The sequence below is a fragment of the Halichoerus grypus genome, chromosome 7 (genome assembly GCF_964656455.1).
Source record: "Halichoerus grypus chromosome 7, mHalGry1.hap1.1, whole genome shotgun sequence".
In the NCBI taxonomy this organism is placed as follows: Eukaryota; Metazoa; Chordata; class Mammalia; order Carnivora; family Phocidae; genus Halichoerus; species Halichoerus grypus.
The window spans coordinates 56608539-56628743 of NC_135718.1; the positions used below are offsets into that span (position 1 = coordinate 56608539).

General features: G+C 36.5%; 1 protein-coding gene across 6 annotated transcripts in view; it reads left to right on the forward strand.

Annotated features, from left to right (window-relative positions):
• Positions 1-19813, forward strand: part of RUFY2 (RUN and FYVE domain containing 2) — a 46330-nt gene extending 26517 nt beyond the window's left edge. For all 6 annotated transcript variants that reach the window (XM_036113849.2, XM_036113847.2, XM_036113844.2 and 3 more), the window contains 5 exons: positions 6260-6389; positions 6982-7076; positions 13698-13746; positions 17424-17501; positions 17594-19813. In XM_036113849.2, the coding sequence (XP_035969742.1) occupies positions 6260-6389; positions 6982-7076; positions 13698-13746; positions 17424-17501; positions 17594-17737 (496 nt within the window). In that variant the 3' untranslated portion in view covers positions 17738-19813. The remainder of the gene's footprint in view (positions 1-6259; positions 6390-6981; positions 7077-13697; positions 13747-17423; positions 17502-17593) is intronic.
• The last annotated feature ends 392 nt before the right edge of the window (positions 19814-20205 follow it).

Consider the following 20205-nt stretch of genomic DNA (forward strand, 5'->3'; position numbering starts at 1 on the left):
TATATATCTATTACCAGCTAAGAATGATGTCCATATACGTCATTGGACTGATAAAGGCAAGTTGCAGACAGTATGTGAGGTATAATCCCATTTTTTATAGAATTAAAACTGTGCATATGTGCATATTTACATATATATATAAAGAGAGAAAAGAGTTTAAAGAATACAGATTCTGGGGAATGATTATCTTAGGGGAGTGATGGCAGATTGGCAGGGGTATTTTAGTTTTTACTTTATTAAACATCAGTATTTTCCCCCAGTCAATATGTGCTACTTTTGTTATTAAAATAAAGCAACAATAGAAAATAGTTATGTATTATGTTTAACAGATCATTAAACCAGACTACATGCCATTTATGATGTATAACTTGCTAAGCTGCCTTGAGATCCATTGGTTGAGGTGACATTAAACTCCTGGTTGAGGTGACATTAAACTCCTCTCAATTTTTGCTAATTTTCTAATAGTTCTGTCAATTATTGAGAAGGGGATTTGTTGAATATCCCAACTTTAATTGTGGATTTGTGTATTTCTAGTTTTAGTTCTAACGGTTTTTGCTTCTTGTATACTGAAGTTCTGTTGTTTGGTGCCTACACATTTAGGATTGCTGTATCTTTTTGGTGAATTGACCTTTTTATCAACATAATATGCTTCTTTATCTCTGGTAATTTTCTTTGTCAGATGTTAATAGAGCTATTTCTTTCTTTTGATTAATATTGTCATGTAATAAAACATTAACATTCGCACTTTTCGGTCTTTAAACTTTCAGCCTAATCTTTATTATCATCATCAGTATATTTGAAGAAAGTTTCTTATAGTTCATATATTTTTATCTGTTCTGACAATTTCTTAATGATATATTTAGTCCATTTACATTTAGTGTAATTGTTGATATGAGAGCTTAAGTTGCTGTTTTATTGTTTTTTTGTTGTTTTGTTTTTCATTCCTTTATTTCTTTTTTCCTGCCTTCCCATGGATTACTTGAATATTATTTAGAATTCCTTTTTGATTTATCTATAGTATTTTTGAGTGTATCTCTTCGTATAGATTTTCTAATGATTGCTGTAGATACTATCTTATATATTTGCAACTTTTCAGTTTATTGGTGCCAACATTTTACTTCTTTGAATGAAGTGTGGAAGCCTTGCTTCCACTTAGATCTTTTTACTCTCTCCCTTTTATAACATAATTGACTTAAATATTTTCTCTGCGCAAACCATATCAGACAATATTAGAAAGTTTTTTTTTTAATATAAACTCTAAGTCCATTGTTGAGTTTGAACTCATGACTCTGAGATCAAGAGTTGCATGCTTTATGGCTGAGCCAGCCATGTGCCCCCACATCAGACAGTATTATAGTTTGTCCTTCAAACATTAAACATAATTTAGAAAACTTTATTGTTCTTCTGTCATTCCTGAAATTCCAAGTTTTCTTCTGTATCTGAAGAACTTTTTTTGTGTTTCTTTTAGGGTATGTCTGTTGGCAACAAATTCTCTTATTTATTTTTTTTCATCTGAGGTCTTGATTTCACCTTCATTTCTGAAAGATATTTTCAGAATATCCTTAGAATTCTGAGTTGACAGTTCTTTTCTTTCAGCACTTGAAAAGTGTTGTACCACTTTCTTTTGGTTTTCATAGTTTCTGATGAAAAATACTGTCATTTGAATCCTGTTCTTCTACCCAAGATTATTTCTTTGGATTTATCCTCTTTAGGCTTTGGTCAGCTTCTTGAATCTTTATGTTTATCTTTACCAAATTTGGAAAATTTTCAGCTTTTTTTCTAGATATTTTTTCCAGCTCCAACTGCTTTCTCTCTTCTGGAATTCTTTTTTTTTTTTTTTTTTTTTAAGATTTATTCACTTTAGGAACACCTGGGTGGCTCAGTCAGTTAAGCATTTGCCTTCGGCTTGGGTCATGATCCCAGGGTTCTGGGATTGAGCCCTGCATTGGGCTCCCTGCTCAGCAGGAAGCCTGCTTCTCCCTCTCCCTCTGCCCCTCCTTCCCACTCATTCTCTCTCTCTCTCTAATAAATAAAATCTTATTTAAAAAAAAGACTTACTCACTTTAGAGAAAAGAAAGGGAGTGGGGACAGAAGGAAGTAGGAGAAGGGAGAATCCTAAGCAGACTCCTTGCTGAGCATGGAGCCTGACACGGTGCTTGATCTCACAACCCTGAAATCATGACCGGAGCCGAAATCAAGAGTCGGATGTTTAACTGACTGAGCCTCCCAGGCTCCCAGGCTCCCCTCTCTTCTCTGGAATTCTGATAACCTTGAATATTAGATTTTTAAAAAAACAGTCCTATAGGTCTCTGACACTTTTTTTTCCCCCAGTCTTTTTTGTCTCTTGTTCAGATTGGGTAATTTCTATTGTAGTGTTTTTTTGTTTTGTTTTGTTTTAAGTAGGCTCTGTGCCCAATGTGGGGCTTGAACTCACAACCCTGAGATCAAGAGTCACATGGTCTACTAACTGAGCCAGCCAGGTGCCCCTCTGTTGTAGTGTTTTGAAATTCATTCTTTCATCATCTTCGTTCTCCTACTGAGCCCATTTAGTGAGGTTATTGTATATTTCCTTTTGACTATATTTCCTTCCTCTCTCTCTTTCTTTTTTACTTGTCTATGGCCGTACCACCCTGAATGTGCCCAATCTCGTCTGATCTTTTTTGCTAAAACTTACTATTTTGTTTCAAGTGTGTTCTTAATTGGTCATAGCATTTTTATGATGACTGCTTTAAAATTCTTGTATAGTCAGAATTACCTGACATGTTGGCATCTGTTTTTTCTCATCCAAGTTAAGATTTTTCTTGGGTCTTGGTATGACAAGTGTTTTTCAGTCGCATCTGGACATATTGAGAATTATGTTATGAGACTACATCTTATTTAAATTTTAGCAGCTCTCCACTGAAACCACACCAGCAGGGGAATATAGATGCTGACTCCTCTCTCTCTCTTTTTTAAAGATTTATTTATTTATTTTAGAGTGCAAGGAGGAGGCGCAAGGGCAGAGGGACGGGGAGAGAGAATCCCAAGCAGACACCACACTGAGCATGGAGCCAGATGCAGGGCTCAATTCCATGACCCCAAGATCATGACCTGAGCCAAACCAAGAGTCAGACACTTAACAGACTGAGCCACCAAGGTGCCCCAACACTGACTCTTTATACCAAGTGGGGATAGTAGAATCCTAGAACCATTCTGGATGGGATGGAGAAGGGTGCCTAACTACTGGGCGGGGATTGAAATCTGTGCTTTCCACTCAGTCTCTACTGACACTGTGGAAAAGAGGAGTGGTGCCTTGTTACTCTCAAGTAGGAGCGGAAGTCCAGGGTTCTGCCTTGGTCTCTGCTGACACCATTCTGGAAGAGAGGTAGAGGTACCTCATTTCAGTGGGCAGGGGTAGAAATCTAGGCTTCTCATGTGGCTTTCACTGACCTGGGGAGGGTGAGAAATACCTTATTGATGTGGGGTTAAAAGTCCAGGTTCCCAATGTGGTCTCCATAAGAGGGTGCTGGGCAGTAGTGAAAGTCCAGGCTTGCCACTTGGACTTCTCTGATATTACCACTTTGGGGATTGGGAGAGACACTTTATTATTGCCAGTGCGGATGGCAATCTAAGCTCCCCGCTTGGCCTTTGCTAACAGTGGTTGAGGGCCTATGGCTTTTTCCTCTGAGTTTTTTTGTTTTTTGTTTTGCTGCAGTAGGGCATTTATTGTCAAAAAGGTTTCTATCAATTCTAGGCTACCTTTCCCCAGTTCTTTAGCAAGAGAGAGCAGGCTTTTCTTTGGACTTTTTTTTTTTTTCTGTATCCATTACAGATATTGGGCTTCTTCAACACCCACTCTGAGCTATATAGGAGGCAAAAGGAGGCCTCAGGGAACTCCTCACCATGTTATTCTTTGCCTTCTGGGGTTCCTACTGCTATGGGGCTAACCTAGTTAATAAGTCTTGGATACAACTCTAGAGAGAAGATGTTTGTTTCTGCTAAAACCATGAAAATAATTTTGTCTCTCAGTTGGTGCCATTTTGGTAGAGCATGAACATGTGAACAATTTGGAGATCAGGGAATCCCTGATGGCTCAGAAAAATTGTAATGGTTTCTGTAGAAAGGGGCAGCTGGGACTCTGTCCAAGAAAAACAATTTCCATTTTTTTCTCCTAAAATGGAAGTAACTTTATTGATTTCTGACTTTGAAAATATTACATGCTGTTGGAAAATGTAGGAAAATGTGAAGAAAATAAAAATTAGAGATAGTTGTTTTTTTTTTTTACATTTTGATGAATATCCCTTTTTTTGGTATACATAGATGTTTTTTATGTATTTTAGAAAGAGGATCATACTACATGCTTTTTAGTATCTTGTTTATTGCATGTGCTATGTCATGGGCAATGTATCATATCAATTAATACACCATCGTATCAGTTAATCTAAAGGAATCCTTTAGCCTGAAAAATTGTGCTTTATCGTTTGAGTTTGCATCTTTGATTATTGGTGGGATCCTTTTGTATTTCCTTATTTTATGAATTGCCAGTTCTTATCTACTTTTTCCCTTGGAGTGTTCAGCTTATTAATATTTACTTGTAAGAGTTCTTTATTTACTCTGGGTATTTCACATACACTGAAATATTTTCTAAATTTACTGTTTTTAAACTTTGTTCATAGTGGTTTTTTAATTTAGACATTTTAAAGTTTTTTTTAAGATTTAAAAATTTTTTTTTTAATTTATTTATTTGACAGAGAGAGAGAGATAGCGAGAGAGGGAACACAAGCAGGGGGAGTGGGAGAGAGAGAAGCAGGCTTCCCACAGAGCAGGGAGCCCGATGCGGGGCTCGATCCCAGGACCCTGGGATCATGACCTGAGCCAAAGGCAGATGCTTAACGACTGAGCCCCCCAGGCGCCCCTAGACATTTTGAAGTTTTAAATAGTTTTTCCTTTTTTTTCCTTTATGGTTTCTGCCTCTTGTGGTCAATGTGTATTTTGACAATATATTTATAATAACTTAAAAATATTTTTCCTTTGCTTTTTCACTGTTTTTTTTCTGATTCTGGATGATGAGGCCACTCAAGGCACTCCATACTTTGGTTACTTCAGTTTTAGTAACATATACCTGTCTCTGTATTCCTTTTGAATTTGTAGTGAAATAGTATTTATCAACAATTTGTAAATTCCATTTAGGGGTATCTCTTCTCTTCAGCCTGAATTATAAAATCTAAAATTTACTTCACGGAAAAATAATATGGCTATAGATAGAAATGCTAACTTTATGAGGAAACAAAAGTAATCAAAATATCAACACAAGAGTATTAAAATGATATATTGTGAAAGTCTCAATATTATATATTGCTATTAAAATTTAAAGTATTAGAGGGCACCTGGGTGGCTCAGTCGGTTAAGCATCTGCCTTTGGCTCAGGTCATGATCCCAGGGTCCTGGGATTGAGCCCCGCATCGGGCTCCCTGCTTCGTGGGAAGCCTGCTTCTCCCTCTCCCACTCACCCTGCTTGTGTTCCCTCTCTGTGTCTCTCTCTGTCAAATAAATAAATAAAATCTTAAAAAAATTGTAGCATTATTTGTTTATGACTCATCTGTTACACCTACTTATGAGCAATAATTTTCAAAATGATTTCTCTTTGGTATCCTAAAGTGTAGGAATTTGACTACTTTTGTTTTGCCAGATAGCACCTGTTAGAATGATGATGTTAGCGCTTTCGAATGTGAATTGGCATTTCCAGACTGTATGAGTTTTCCTCTTGGCGTCTCTTTGGGCTTAGCTCTGTCCTGTAAGCAATCTGTAAAGTACCAGGGTTGATTTTTCTGTGACTGATGTTTAATTGGTTTAGTGGTTGCTGTAATTCTTATATCAGAACAATAGTTAGTTGTAAAATTTTGTACATGGCACAGAAATGTAAATAATTAAAACTTCACATTTTTCTCCTTTGTTTTATTCCCCCAAGATACAACCAGTTTTAATAGTGTGGTATACCCTTCAAGGCATTTTATATGCTCATATGGCATTTATGTACACAGAATTTAAAAATGACATAAATTATTGTTTAGGAAGGAGTTTTTGTGGTTGGCAAATATATTGATATGTTGGGATCAGAAAACCCTGTGCTGCTGAACTTGTTTACAAAAAATATTTATGAAAGAAAATACCTGAAGAAATGCACAAAAGTGAAAATAATCAAAAAGATGGTGTTATTGAAGAAAGCAGACAACTGTCATGTGAGAAATAGCACTAAGCTTCTGTGTGTTTGTCATTCAAGGGTGCAGCTGGAAACTGATTTGAAGATTGAGAAGGAATGGAGGCAGACTTTGCAGGAAGATCTTCAAAAGGAGAAAGATGCCTTATCTCATCTTAGAAATGAGACCCAACAAATCATTAGTCTTAAAAAAGTAAATGGTGGTAAAACTTTAAAAATTATATCTTTGAAAACTAAGTTACTTAAAAAGAGAAATCATAATTTATATTTATACCAAAGAGACAGAATATACTGGTCATCTTTAAAAATACCAGTAAGAAGGGGTGACTCTTTGGGGTCGTGAGTTCAAGCCCCACATTGGGTGGAGAGTTTACTTTAAAAAAAAAAACAAACCATGGGGCGCCTGGGTAGCTCAATCGGTTGAGCATCTGACTCTTGGTTTCAGCTCAGGTCATGATCTCAGGGTCGTGGGATTGAGCCCTGAGCCTTGTGTTGGGCTCCGTGCTCACTGGGGAGTCTGCTTGAGATTCTTTCTTTCCTTCTGCCCCTCCCCCCCCAGATAAATAAATAAATAAATCTTAAAAGAAAAGAAAACCAGTAAGGAGATTAAATGAATGGGAAATAGGTGATAGTTGATGGAACAGCTATGAAAGAGCTTGGACATAGAGTTCTGTTTTTTATAAAAAGCTAAAGGATATATGTTCCTAATTATTGGTATATATACAATGGGGAGTTTCTTGTTTATTTCTTTTAAATTGCATTTTCTGTCTTTTATTGTTTTGAAGGAGTTCCTTAACATCCAGGATGAAAATCAGCAGTTGAAAAAAATATATCATGAACAGGAGCAAGCTCTTGAAGAACTTGGCAACAAACTTAGCGAGTAATTTCTCTTTTTTCCTTCATCTATATAGTCATTTACATTTATAAAGGTAGGAGTGTGCTAAACCAAGTAGGCAGAAGAGTTTAAATATAGAAAAAAAATATATAAACTATTAAAATCAAAACCAAAAACCTTAAAGATAAACATGCAAGACTGGATTGGAGAGATTTTGTTAAAAGTTAGGTTCAGTTTAATACATTTTAACTTTAAATGCTTATCCAGTAGATGAAAGTTAAGACTCTTGTTTCATTTCTTCAAATTAGAGAATTCAGAAGTTCATTTAATATATTTTCCCCAGAGCAACAGAAACCAAATTTCCAAAATACCTGGAGAGATCGTTTTCAGACTGTTTTGAGAAGGAGCCAACATTGTGAGAAGTGGAGAGTTTTATGCTCGAGTTGGGGCTTAACTCCATACAGTGTGGTTGGTTCTGTTGCAGCCAAGTGTTACTGGGTTGCTAGAAAGACAAGAAGAAGTAGTGTTCTGTCTTTCTCACCTTCCTCCTTGTTCCATGTGGTCTGTGTTTTGGGTTAGCAGCTTCATCTTTGTGCCCTGATTGAACATATTGCCAAGTATCTGGGATAAGCCTCGGAAGGTTTAATTTAGTATTGAATGTATCACTGCCATGTTAAAAAAAAAAAAACACCAAAAAACAGAAAAGTAAAAGAAAGCTATAGTGCCCATAATCTTATCACCTGTATAAACCCCTTTGATGTTTTATATGGTTAAAAATTCAAATAGCACAATTTCCTCCCTCTCCCAAGTATCAATCCTCAAAGTTAGTGAGCCTTAGTGAACCTCAAAGCAAATTTATATGTGAATATCTTATCATATATCATTAGTCATATATGTACGTATATATCATTTGTAACAAACTCAATAGAAATTGTAACTGGAAAGGAGACTTCATTGCTAAAGATGAAGTTCCATTAAGAAATCTTGAGAGCAATTTCTAAGGCCATAGGAGAGTAGTTCACTAAAACCACAAAAGGAAATACTAGTTCTCAAAAAGATAAAGCTGTTGGGGTGCCTGTGTGGCCCAGTTAGTAGAACATGTGACTCTTGATCTTGGGGGTCATGAGTTTGAACTCCACATTCGGGGTAGAGTTGGCTTTAAAAAAGAAAAGATAAAGCTATTTTTGTTTCTATAAATTCAAAGAACAATTTACATTGTGAGTCTAATAAGCAAGATTTCAATTCTAATCTGGCATTCACCTAATGAGCACTTTGACCTAGACCCTATGCTAAGTGCTTATTACCTTATTTCCCATTTATTCATTTGACAAATACTAAGCTTGTATTACGTGCCAGGCAGTATTCCAAGTGCCAAGGACTCAGCAGTGCACAATCCCCACAACAAAAATAATATTTACATTTAAGATCATAAAGGTTTAATATTAAAACAGATTAGAATAGTAAAAGGGGAATGTGTATATTAACCTTCCACCCATCTCCCACGCAGTGCTAAAAACTGTATAGTTTATTAAAGGCATAATCATTTTAATGTTTAGATAGCTGAATTCACTTTTTAAATTTTATTTAAGTTCAAATTAATTAACATATAGTGTAGTATTACGATTTCAAGAGTAGAATTTAGTGATTCATCACTTTACATACAACACCCAGTGCTCATCCCAGTAAGTGCCCTCCTTAACCCCCATCACCTATTTAGCCCCCCCCGCCCCCCAGCAGCCCTCAGTTTGTTCTCTTAACTATAGAGTCTCTTATGGTTTGCCTCCCTCTCAGTTCTTATTTTTACCTCCCCTTCCCCTTTGTACATCTGTTTGTTTTCTTAAATTCCACATATGAGTGAAATCATATATTTGTCTTTCTCTGACTTATTTCACTTAGCATGATACCCTCTGATTCCTCACTTTTTTTTTTTTTTTTTTTTTTAAGATTTTAAGTAATCTCTATACCCAATGTGGAGCTCAAACCTACAACCCTGAGATCAAGAGTTGCACGCTCAGGGCACCTGGGTGGCTCAGTCGGTTAAGCATTCATCTCTTGATCTTGGCTCCGGTTTTGATCTCAGGATCATGAGTTCAAGCCCTGCATTGAGTAGGCCTAGCGTGGAGCCTACTTAAAGAGTCGCATGTTCTACCAACTGAGCCAGCCAGGCACCTCTGAATTCACTTTTTTCCCCTTTTTCCTTTAGTCTAGTTTGTTGTTTCTCAATTTTTGGTTTGCATGAAAATTACTGCTCAAGGTTGGACATACTCAACAATCTATACTGAACTTTATGGGCTATTTAAGGAATTTTCAAGGGTTATTTTGACTAAGTTTTTTTTTTTTATTAAGTTTTTTTATACATGCCTACCTCCTCTGTAACTGCTGTATGCGTGTTCTTCTGAAGTTTGTGAGTTTCTTTGTTTTTTTTTACTTAAGAATATGTTAGAACAGGTTTTTCCAAATCAGTACATCAAGATGTTCCATAGGATGGGTGTGCTATAATTTAAACTTTCTAATTTTTTTTCTTTTATAAATGATAATGCTGTGAAATCCTTGTATGCTTGTGTTGATATATCTTGATACACTTTAATGAATATATCTGAAGAGTAGGTTCCTTAAAGGTGATTGCTGGGCCAAAAAGAATGTGCTTTAAAAAAATTCTGGTAGTGTCAAATTATCCTCTATCTCCAATATTAGACCCCTTCAATATTTCCAATATTAGTAGGAGAGAATGTTTTTGCCAGTCTGATAGTTGAAAATCTTACTGTTTTGATTTGTATTTCTTTAACCATAAGCACAGTTGAGCATCTATATTTATCTCTTTAAGTAATCTCTATGCCCAACGTGGGGCTCAAACCCACAACCCCGAGATGAAGTGTTGGATGCTCCACGGACGGAGCCAGCCAGGTGCCCCTGAACGTCTATATTTATTAGTGTTCCTTTTGTGTTTATAGTTTACTGCCTGTTCATATCCTGTGCATATTTTTGGTTGCTCATCTTTTTCTTAGGGGATTTTAAAAATTGTACACATTGTACATCTTCTGTTTGTCTTTTGTCTTTTTACTTCATTTTTCATATGTTTTTTCCTTGTTAATCTTTGAATTGTTATGGCACAGATTTATTAGTTTTCATCTGCTGTTTCTGGGGCCATAGTCTCTAAGACATGGATTGGACCAGCTTTGAGTCAGAACTCCTTTTATCCTTTTCTTTCTTTCTCCCCCCCCCCCCATTTTATCCTTTCTTAACCGTAGTCCTCTTGAGTGGTGAGAATAATTTATCAGGGCTGGAGGAGAGACAGCGGCCCCTGTGAGGTTTCCCATACCACACCAGGTTATCTGTGAAAGACTTTTATTCTTCCTCTTCATCCTCCGGCTCCTGTGATTATAAGCTATCGGGTTCCTCCATAATACACAGGGTGATGAATATCTTTTTAAAAATTTATTGATGAGGAGGGACTGAGGTTGGATCAGTACTTTTTAATCTTTGCTTCTAATTTACCAGAAGCCTTTAGGCTTTATATAGTCCATTTGGGTATTATTTAAAATGCAGAGTGGGAGGATAAAGGTCATTTGGAATAATATGAACCATATTTAATTTTATTAAAAGGGAAAATACAGGTTTCAGAAAGAACCATGCAAGACTGTGTTTTCAAGTTATGATTAAACTTAAAAATTAGTATTCATTAGTATCACTCACAGGAATAAGTATTCCTCTACCATTTACTAGTTTCGTGACTTAGGGTTATTTAACATCTTTAAGCCCAGTTCCACATTTGTAAAATGGAATGTTATAAAATCCCCAAAGGGTTCTTTTTCTAATTAACTGAGAATAAGCATGTGAAAACCCCTAGCACAGTACCTTTGCTTATCACAACTAGAGTATCAGTTTTCTTGTCAGATGAGGTTGGATGTGAAAATTACTTTCTAGTGCTCACTTTCTGAACCTGTGATTTTAAATGTAAATGATTAATTTTAACTAGAAAAATACTTTCACTAATGAAGTATTTAATCTTACTGATTTCTTATTAAAGGATTCTTAAAAAGAATTTTTGATAAATTTTGAAAGGTTTTAAATGTTATTCTGAATAAATTATGTTGTAGAGAGACGAATTAGGATTAAACAAAATGAAAGTGAGCTGTTCACATTTGAAGAAAATGTGGAACATGAAATATTAGGATGGAATATTCAAGGAAGAGAATCTAAACTAATATGTCTGTATTATAATGACTGGGTTTAAAATATGTGAAGGATGATAACCAGCTTTTTTCTTATCCTCATCAAGGCTTAAATTCCAAGAAGAAGAATTTTTAGTTTAGAAAAATAAATTTCCAGGACTCTTCCAAATGTAGTATTCTGTAAAAGATATTCTTTCCATGTAAAGAAAACTATAGATTTTTTTTTTCTTTCCTCAAAGCAGAGGTTTCAGGATTATCAGAGACTGTATCATTTATGGGTGTTTTTCCTATAGTGTCATAATCGATTGTATCACATTTATTATAGCCTCATGTTTTATCTTGGCCCTTCCCTATGCTGTTTTCATGCCATGGTCAAATATTTTACACAATTAAATATTTCTAAAAGCTAATTAAAAGGAACGATACAGACCTCTGTTTCCTCCGTACCGAGAGGAGATGTTCTGGCACATTGTGTTTACTGGCCCTGGAACTGCTGCTCCTTTCTTTAGCTTAGTTTGGCAACTTGTATCAGAGGGGGCGATATTTCCAGTGTCCATATTTGTGAATAAAGGCATTTTAACCAGAAATATAGCAACGCCAGTGAATTTCCATAACGATCTCTATAGCAAATGCCATTAAGCTACTTTTATTCCATGTTCAGGTTTTCTGTGTAGCAGTTACTGCTTTGGCTCTTATTCCCCCCAGTGTCAGTTTTCTTCAGGCACATTTTGTAGATGTGAATTTAGCCAAGAAAATTTTAGTATTGTGTTTTTATTTTTTTTTAAAGATTTTATTTATTTATTCATGAGAGACAGAGAAAGAGAGAGGCAGAGGGAGAAGCAGGCTCCCAAGGAGCAGAGAGCCCGATGCGGGACTCGATCCCAGGACCCTGGGATCATGACCTGAGCCGAAGGCAGATGCTTAACCATCTGAGCCACCCAGGCGCCCTATTGTGTTTGTATTTTTAATCTGTGTAGTTTTACATTGATTATTCCCACGGTAGAAGTATGTGAACCAGATAAAAAACTAACATTTTTGGTTTTTTTTTTTTTGGTCTTGGAACAAGGAGCGCTTGTAGTATGAAGCAGTTTCCTACTGTTCTGCCTCAGGAGCAGAGACTTGATATACCTTTTGATCCACTAAATTCATTTTTAAGTTGTTTTCCTAAGAAAAAGAATACAAATATTTTGGTCATTCCAATTTTAATGAACAATTTTTGTGGCGAGAAATTTGAAATAAGTTGAAAGTTCAGCAGTAGATAATTATATAAACTACTTTATATTTTTCATGGTTTACCATGTAACCATTTTACCATAATGATGTGGCAGATACTTAATGACAAGTCAGTAGCTCTCAGCCTTTCAGGATATATTAATACCTGAAAAGAGCTGTTTATGGAAAACTATATAAATGATGACTCTATTTAAAATATACACATACTCGGGGGGATGGCGTAACTGGGTGATTGGCATTAAGGAGGCAGATGATGTAATGAGCACTGGGTGTTATATAAGACGCCTGAATCACTGACCTCTACCTCTGAAACCAATAATACACTATGTTAAGTAATTGAATTTAAATTTAAAATATACACATATCATCAACATGTAGATTATCCTCTCTGGGTAGTAGGATCACAGATAATTATTGCTATTTATAATCTGCATGTTCATTAACATGTATTTTCAAAAGGTGAAAAGTATCACAATTCTATTTTCCTTAATATTCCCACTCTTACCATTCTTTTGCTTCTGGTAGAGAAATGGGTGTATAACGGCTAGCATGGGCTTTAACGTCACAAAGACCAGGGTTTGCATCCTGGCTTCCCCAGTTACTACCTCTGTGACCTGTTGCGAGTGATGAAACCTCATCAGGCCTCACTTTATTGATATTGATTGATTGATCTTTAAAATAGGTGAGTTTTTTGGGGCGCCTGGGTGGCTCAGTCGTTAGGCGTCTGCCTTCGGCTCAGGTCATGATCCCAGGGTCCTGGGATCGAGTCCCACATCGGGCTCCCTGCTCCACGGGGAGCCTGCTTCTCCCTCTCCCACTCCCCCTGCTTGTGTTCCCTCTCTTGCTGTGTTTCTCTCTGTCAAATAAATAAAATCTTTAAAAAAAAAAAAAAGTTTTAAAATAGGTTTTTTTGTTTTGAAGATTAAATGAGCATATACATGCAAAGGTCATATAGCATGAAGTCTGGTGCACTGTGAGCCCACAGTAAATGACAGCGTTTACTGATATTGTCACAACCACATGAAAATGCCAGTATTCTTTTGTTAAAGCAATTTTTAAATTTAAAAAGGACATTTTTGCTTAGGACATTTAGAGAATATAGGAAAATATAAAATATAATCCCACTAGTCAAAGAAGATCATTAGAATCCTGTAGTATATACGGTTTTATATCCTATGAAAAACCAATACCTTAATGAATTGCTAGATGTTCTAGATGTAATATATTTACTGAAACATGGACCCATTTGTAATCTTTTCAGATCAAAACTTAAAATAGAAGATATAAAAGAAGCCAACAAAGCATTGCAGGTGAGTAGAAAGTGTTTTCCTCAAGTAGGAAAGTAGAGCTATATGTGAGTCCCCACTAGAAGGTAAAGCCTATATACACCTGAGGTGCTGAGTCCCAGGATGTATAGAGGCAGAAGCACCGAACAGGGAGCAGGGATGATGGGGATCCAGCTCCTCCCTGTTATGCCTCTAGAAGCAGTCAGTAATCATACTGGAAATGACCTTGGAGAGAACTTTGTCTACCTTCCTACAAAGCATGGCCTGATGGAGTGAAACTGCCTTTGAGAGTCCTTGAGTCCCTGTGCTGGTCTGTTAGTAGTTTTGACCATCAACAAGTCCCCCCTTCATGGAGTTTGTTCCCTCTTCTGAATGGCTTCTGAAACACGCAGAGGATTTTGCCCAGGGTTGCTTTGAATACTGAGGTTAATATGTGTGAAAAGTGATTAGTACAGTGGTTCAGTGTATGGTTCTGAATGCGTCTGGAGGCAAGAATCCCTTCTACAACATAGGAGGAAATGGTCTCTCTGTGAGTAGTTCAGTGAGATTACCTTCTACCACACAGCTTCCCATTCTGTTTTTTTAGCGAAGTGTTACATGAAAATAAAAAGTCAAGTAGTGCTAGAAAGAATTAAAAAAAGTAGTAGTCTCCTGTTCTTCACCCCCTTGTCCCTCATCCACCCTAGCTCCTGCCACCTGAAGGGGGCGACTTCCGATTCTTTTAGTCGTTCCTTCTGGCTTTACCCCACTATTTCTAAATAATAGGCAGTATATATTATTCACTCATTTATTTAAGACCTATTTTAGACCTATCTGTATGGCCTGGTTAACATGGTGGATGAGGAGTTTTGCCTACTCTCACCCTGGTCTGTTTGCTCTTCATTGTCCTCCCAATATAATTAAAAGTTTTCATGGAATTCATTTACTATATATTCTTTGACTATTTAAATATTGCTCTTTGCTGGGCCACGTAGTTTGTTGTGATTATATTTTCTTTCTTGAACTATTTCTTTTTTCTTTTGGAGTTAATAATTGCCTTTCCCCTGAAACTAATAATATACTATATGTTAACTAAATTGAATTTTAAAAAATTTTAAAAAAAGTTTTGTTGTATTAGAGCATTTGAGTTTTCTTATACCTTCAAACACCTTTATAACATGCTTTTTTCTTTTTTTTTTTTTAAGATTTATTTATTTAGGGACACCTGGGTGGCTCAGTCGGTTAAGCGTCTGCCTTCGGCTCAGGTCATGATCCTAGGGTCCTGGGATCAAGCCCTGCATCGGGCTCCCTGCTCAGTGGGCAGCTTTCTTCTCCCTCTGCCTGTCCCTCCCCCTGCTCGTGCCCTCTCTCTCCCTCTCTCTGACAAATAAATAAAATCTAAAAAAAAAAAAAAAAAAATTTATTTATTTGAGAGGGTGTGATAATGGGGGAGGGGTGGGCAGAAGGAGAGAGACAAGCAGACTCCACACTGAACACTCGAGGCTCAACGCAGGGCTCCATCATGACTTAAGCGGAAACCAAGAGTCGGATGCTCCACTGACTGAGCCACCCAGCCACCCCACCCCTAACATGCTTGCTTGCTTGCTTGCTTGCTTGATTTATTTATTTATTTTTTAAAAAGATTTTATTTATTTATTTGACAGAGAGAGAGACACAGCGAGAGAGGGAACACAAGCAGGGGAGTGGGAGAGGGAGAAGCAGGCTTCCCGCGGAGCAGGGAGCCCGATGCGGGGCTCGATCCCAGGACCTGGAATCATGACCTGAGCCGAAGGCAGACGCTTAACGACTGAGCCACCCAGGCACCCCTTGCTTGATTTATTTTTTATTTTTATTTATTTTTTTCCCCTAACATGCTTCTTGATTAAAGTTTTTCCCATGTTGAGGTGCCTGGGTGGCTTAGTTAAGTGTCTGCCTTTGGCTCAGGTCATGATCCCGGGGTCCTGGGATTGAGTCTCACGTTGGGCTCCCTTTTCAGTGGGGAGTCTGCTTCTCCCTCTGCCCTTCACCCTGCTTGTGCTCTCTCTTCCTCAAGCTCTCTCAAATAAATAAAATTAAAAAAAAGTTTTTCCCATGGCAAAATGAATCAGGTAATTATTTCGTTCGTTCTTTTTTCCTTGGAGTCATCCCTCATGGAGTTCTTTGCTCTCCTGCTTCAGTCTGGTCTGGTCAGCCCTGTCCTGACATTTTCCTTTGCTGCCATTCTTAGAATTCCTTTTATCCTTCTCATATGTTAGGGTTCCTGTTACCTGAACCCTTTAAGTTCTTTCTTGGTTTACTCCCTTGTTTTGGGAAATGCATCCCTTGGTAGCTTCCTGGAAAATGCTGAGTTGAAAAGATAAAGGTTTTAAGAATTTGTGCATCTGTGTATATGCCTTTTATTTCGCTCTCACATTTTTTTGGATGGGTAGGGATGTCTGCCCAACTGTCATTATTTAAGCTCTGTAAAATTTTCATTATGAAACATACCATGTATATAACTGTATAAATACAACTTAACACTAGCATAGGGCGCCTGGGTGGCTCAGTTGGTTAACTGTCTGCCTTCAGCTCAGGTCATGATCCCATAGCTTGGCAGGAAGCAAAGCTGCTTCCATTAGGCTTTCGGACATTTGGGAAGTCGCTTTACTGGTGTGTCTGATATGAGCTGTCCAGGTTTTTTTCCCCTCTAGCTTACTTTATTGTAAGAATAAAATAGTATATGTATACATGTAATACATATACAGTATATATGTTAACTGTTATTGGTAAGGCTTCTGGTCAACAGGTTATTAAATATAAAGTTTTGGGGGGAATCAAGAGTTATATGCAGATTTTTGTCGATGTGGAGTTCGGGACCCCTAACCCCCAGTTGTTCAAGGGTCAGCTGTACTTGGTTCTTCGGCAGCAGCAACGTGGCTTAGTCATGTGATGAGATTAATCAGAAGCATTGAAGACTGTTCCTTCACCTGGGTCTTCTCATATAAAACTGGCGTCATTTAACAAAACTGCTTTTGTAGGGAAAAAAGTGTTCCTAGCCAGGATCTTAGATGGGTTAAGAATGGGTCAATTTAGAAATTTCAGGTGTCACACTCTCACCTGTTAATAACTTACAATACATATGTTTTCTACTCATCTACACAGTAGCCATTACATTTGTTATAGAATTTAAGGGAAATTAATAGCCATGTAAGACTTAATTTAAGGTGAAATCTCCTCTAAAATAATGAATTCTAACATCTGATTTCCAAATTCTCTTCAAATTTTAAGGACTTACTGTGGTATATGGTATACATAATGCCAAACTCATATGCATTTCATAGTGAAAATGTATCCTTAAATTTTGTTGGACTAGATAATCGCTAAGGCTCTTTATTCCTTAAAGAAAATTCCCATTAATTTTTAAACATTTTATAATGGAAATGTCCAAACATAAACAGTTGTACAGAGAAAAACTAACCCATTACCCAGTTTCAATATTTAACAGTATATGGCCTATCTTGTATTTGCAGTCAACCCCTATCCCTTCCTCCTCACCCAGATTATTTTGAAGCAAATCCCACACTTATTCATTCTCCCAACTATTTCAGTATCTCTCAAAGGACTCATTTCCAAGTCCTCTCTCTCTCTATTCCTACAAGGTGTTCTTGGTTGAAAATGTTTTCACATGTAATTTTTAAAGTGTTAACAATTTGAGCATTAATATTCGTGTTTCTTCCTTCTAGGGACTGGTTTGGTTGAAGGACAAAGAAGCAACACATTGTAAACTTTGTGAAAAGGAATTCTCACTCTCTAAGAGAAAGGTAAGGGAGCTAGGAAGTGAGTCCCAAGGACTTGATGCAAACATGGCTTCTAATTTAACTCAGTTTTTTTCTTTGATTTTTCCATTTAATAGCACCACTGTAGAAACTGTGGGGAAATTTTCTGTAATGCTTGCTCTGACAATGAACTGCCTTTGCCTTCTTCACCAAAGCCAGTACGGGTTTGTGATTCCTGTCACGCATTGCTGATCCAGAGATGCTCATCTAATTTGCCGTAAGACTCCAGAATTAAGTCCTTATGTATGAAAGTACCTACAATGAACGGTTAATGTATGAACCATGTACATGATGTATTTAGATAGCCCTTCTTAAGCAGCTTTCAGACTGTATTGGTACCAGTTTTATCTTCCATGTATTCAGTTCATGGGAATTAGAAGCTGTAGAATAGCTCATTGTTATTCAAAAAGAACTTTCAACAGGGCATGCTTTAAAATAACTTGCTTAATTCCTAATTGATGTAATAATCATGTAACTTATAAAGCCACCAGAAAGGCCAGATAGCAGAGCTAACACACATTTGCCTTATTTTGTAAAGGCCTTCTTAAAAATAGGGATTCAGATTCTTTTATTCTGCATATTGTCAAGTTGGTATTTGATGGTGCCTGTAATTTTCTTAATGCACTTTAAAGCTTCACAGTTCTCAGATCAGAAATGCATTGAACTTTTTACAAGTATTAATATTCCAGTTCAACAGACTTTTCATTAGCTTGCTAAGGTTTCAACCTTAATTACTTGTCCTTTCTGCCCCACTTCCTTTGCCCATTTTGCATTAGAAAAGGCCAATTACTTTATTCTATAAAATTTCCTTTTGGTTTTCTTCTGATCAATGTATTTATTGATACTTTTCAGATATAGTAGGTTAAAGAGGTATTATTTTACCTTAACTTTTTCCTTATTTTGAAAGGAAGTTAAACCAGCCTTTTACATTAAGTTACTTGCACAACTTTCCATATGCTACACCTGACTCGCCAAATTGCTGACTTTTTTAGGGAGGGCTCACACCTCTTCAAATTAAAAAGGAAAAAAATCCATCCCCAGAAAAAAAATGTTTAATAGTAAGCGATTACAGGCTCCTGATTGATTCTCCTCTAAGCATTAAAGGCGAAACCTCAAATAGTTTGCCTTTGATAGGATTTGAGTAATTAAAAATTTTATTCTATTTCCATTCCAGTAACTTTTAGGAAGCATTACAATGTAGTGATCCACTACTGCAGTTATGTGTAGAGTGAAGTATCAGCCCTGCCATGAAATACTTGATCTGTTTCAAGCATGAAAGACTTAATAAACACTAATCCCATTTTACCATACTTGTAGCACACCAAGAATATGTAAAATGTTACCCTTGTATAATTAATCCTTTGAACAGCATCACCACTTGGGAGATCTTCGCCCCCCCCCTTCGATATTAACTTCAGCCATGCACTTTAAGTCTGTGAACCTTCCCAACAGGTTAGATAGGAATCTTTGGTTACTCCCTAGGAGCATTACATTTAGTGAATTAATCATGTCCACCCCCCTCCCACCTAAGACGGGGTAACTTATTCTGCAGGATCCTTTCCTCAGAGTATATATACTTTCACTAGGGTTCAAAATTAATTTTCTAAATTGCCAAAGTATGAAACCAGTATTTTGAGGAGTTATTTTCTCCATATCCAGTTAGCTTTTGAAGTCTTCAGTTAGAACTGTACAGATTTTTAGGTGGTCTTTCTTGAATGCCAACAGAAATATTGTCAAGAGAATTATATTCTTGAACTGTTTTGTATTGATGGGATGAGTAACATTTTTATGATTGTTAAAAATGAGAATAAGCAAATGAAATTTCAAATACTAGGTTTTTTATTACTGTGATTAGTACAAATCTTAAAATGTGATTTTGCTTAAATTCCAAAGCTGGGTTTCATTCAATAAAACCATGATTTTCAGTCCCCCCTTAAATTGTTATTCAAAACTCCTGTTTAATCACCATTGATTTTGGGGCTTTTTGTAGTCAAGCTTTTATGACAGCAATACAATTTGCTTTAGTTTGGGCTCTTATTTAAAAGCCATTTATACTAAATGTTGGATTTTGTTATAAAACTTCCAGTTTGTATTGTGAACCTACACTTTCTAATCTTCAAGATTTGCCCTCATAGAAAGTATTTATCTTAATGAATTTCACATACCATTCCCTTGTCTAGCCAGTACTACCATAATAATGCTATCATGGTGCCAAGGAATTGTGACTGTAATTCTTCTACTCTGCAATGTTTTAAAATGTGAATTTTATAAACCAAATAAAAGATATGAAAAAATTAGCCTTTCAAAGGGCAACTTGCATTTGTAACTTTTTATACCTTTATTACTTAGATTTTAATAGGGCAGGTCCTAGGAAAATAAAAGCACATAGGATCTTTAAAAAAGGTAAGTGGTATGAGCCTAATATTTAAATGGGTAATTTAAGGGAGGGGTACAAACATTAAAATGGATCACTGCTTGAGCCGGTAAGTTCCATTTAAGCTAACACAACTTCCTTCTCTAACAGTAGAAATCACTCCTTAGGTGTCACTTTATTTAATGTTCACTTAAGAGTATCTTCTACCAATTTTACAATCAGTAACCGACACAAAGCATTCTAGGACAGAGGCCACACTATTATCTCCCACGTTGATATTTATTACATTAATAACATTTCTAGCAAAAACAAGTA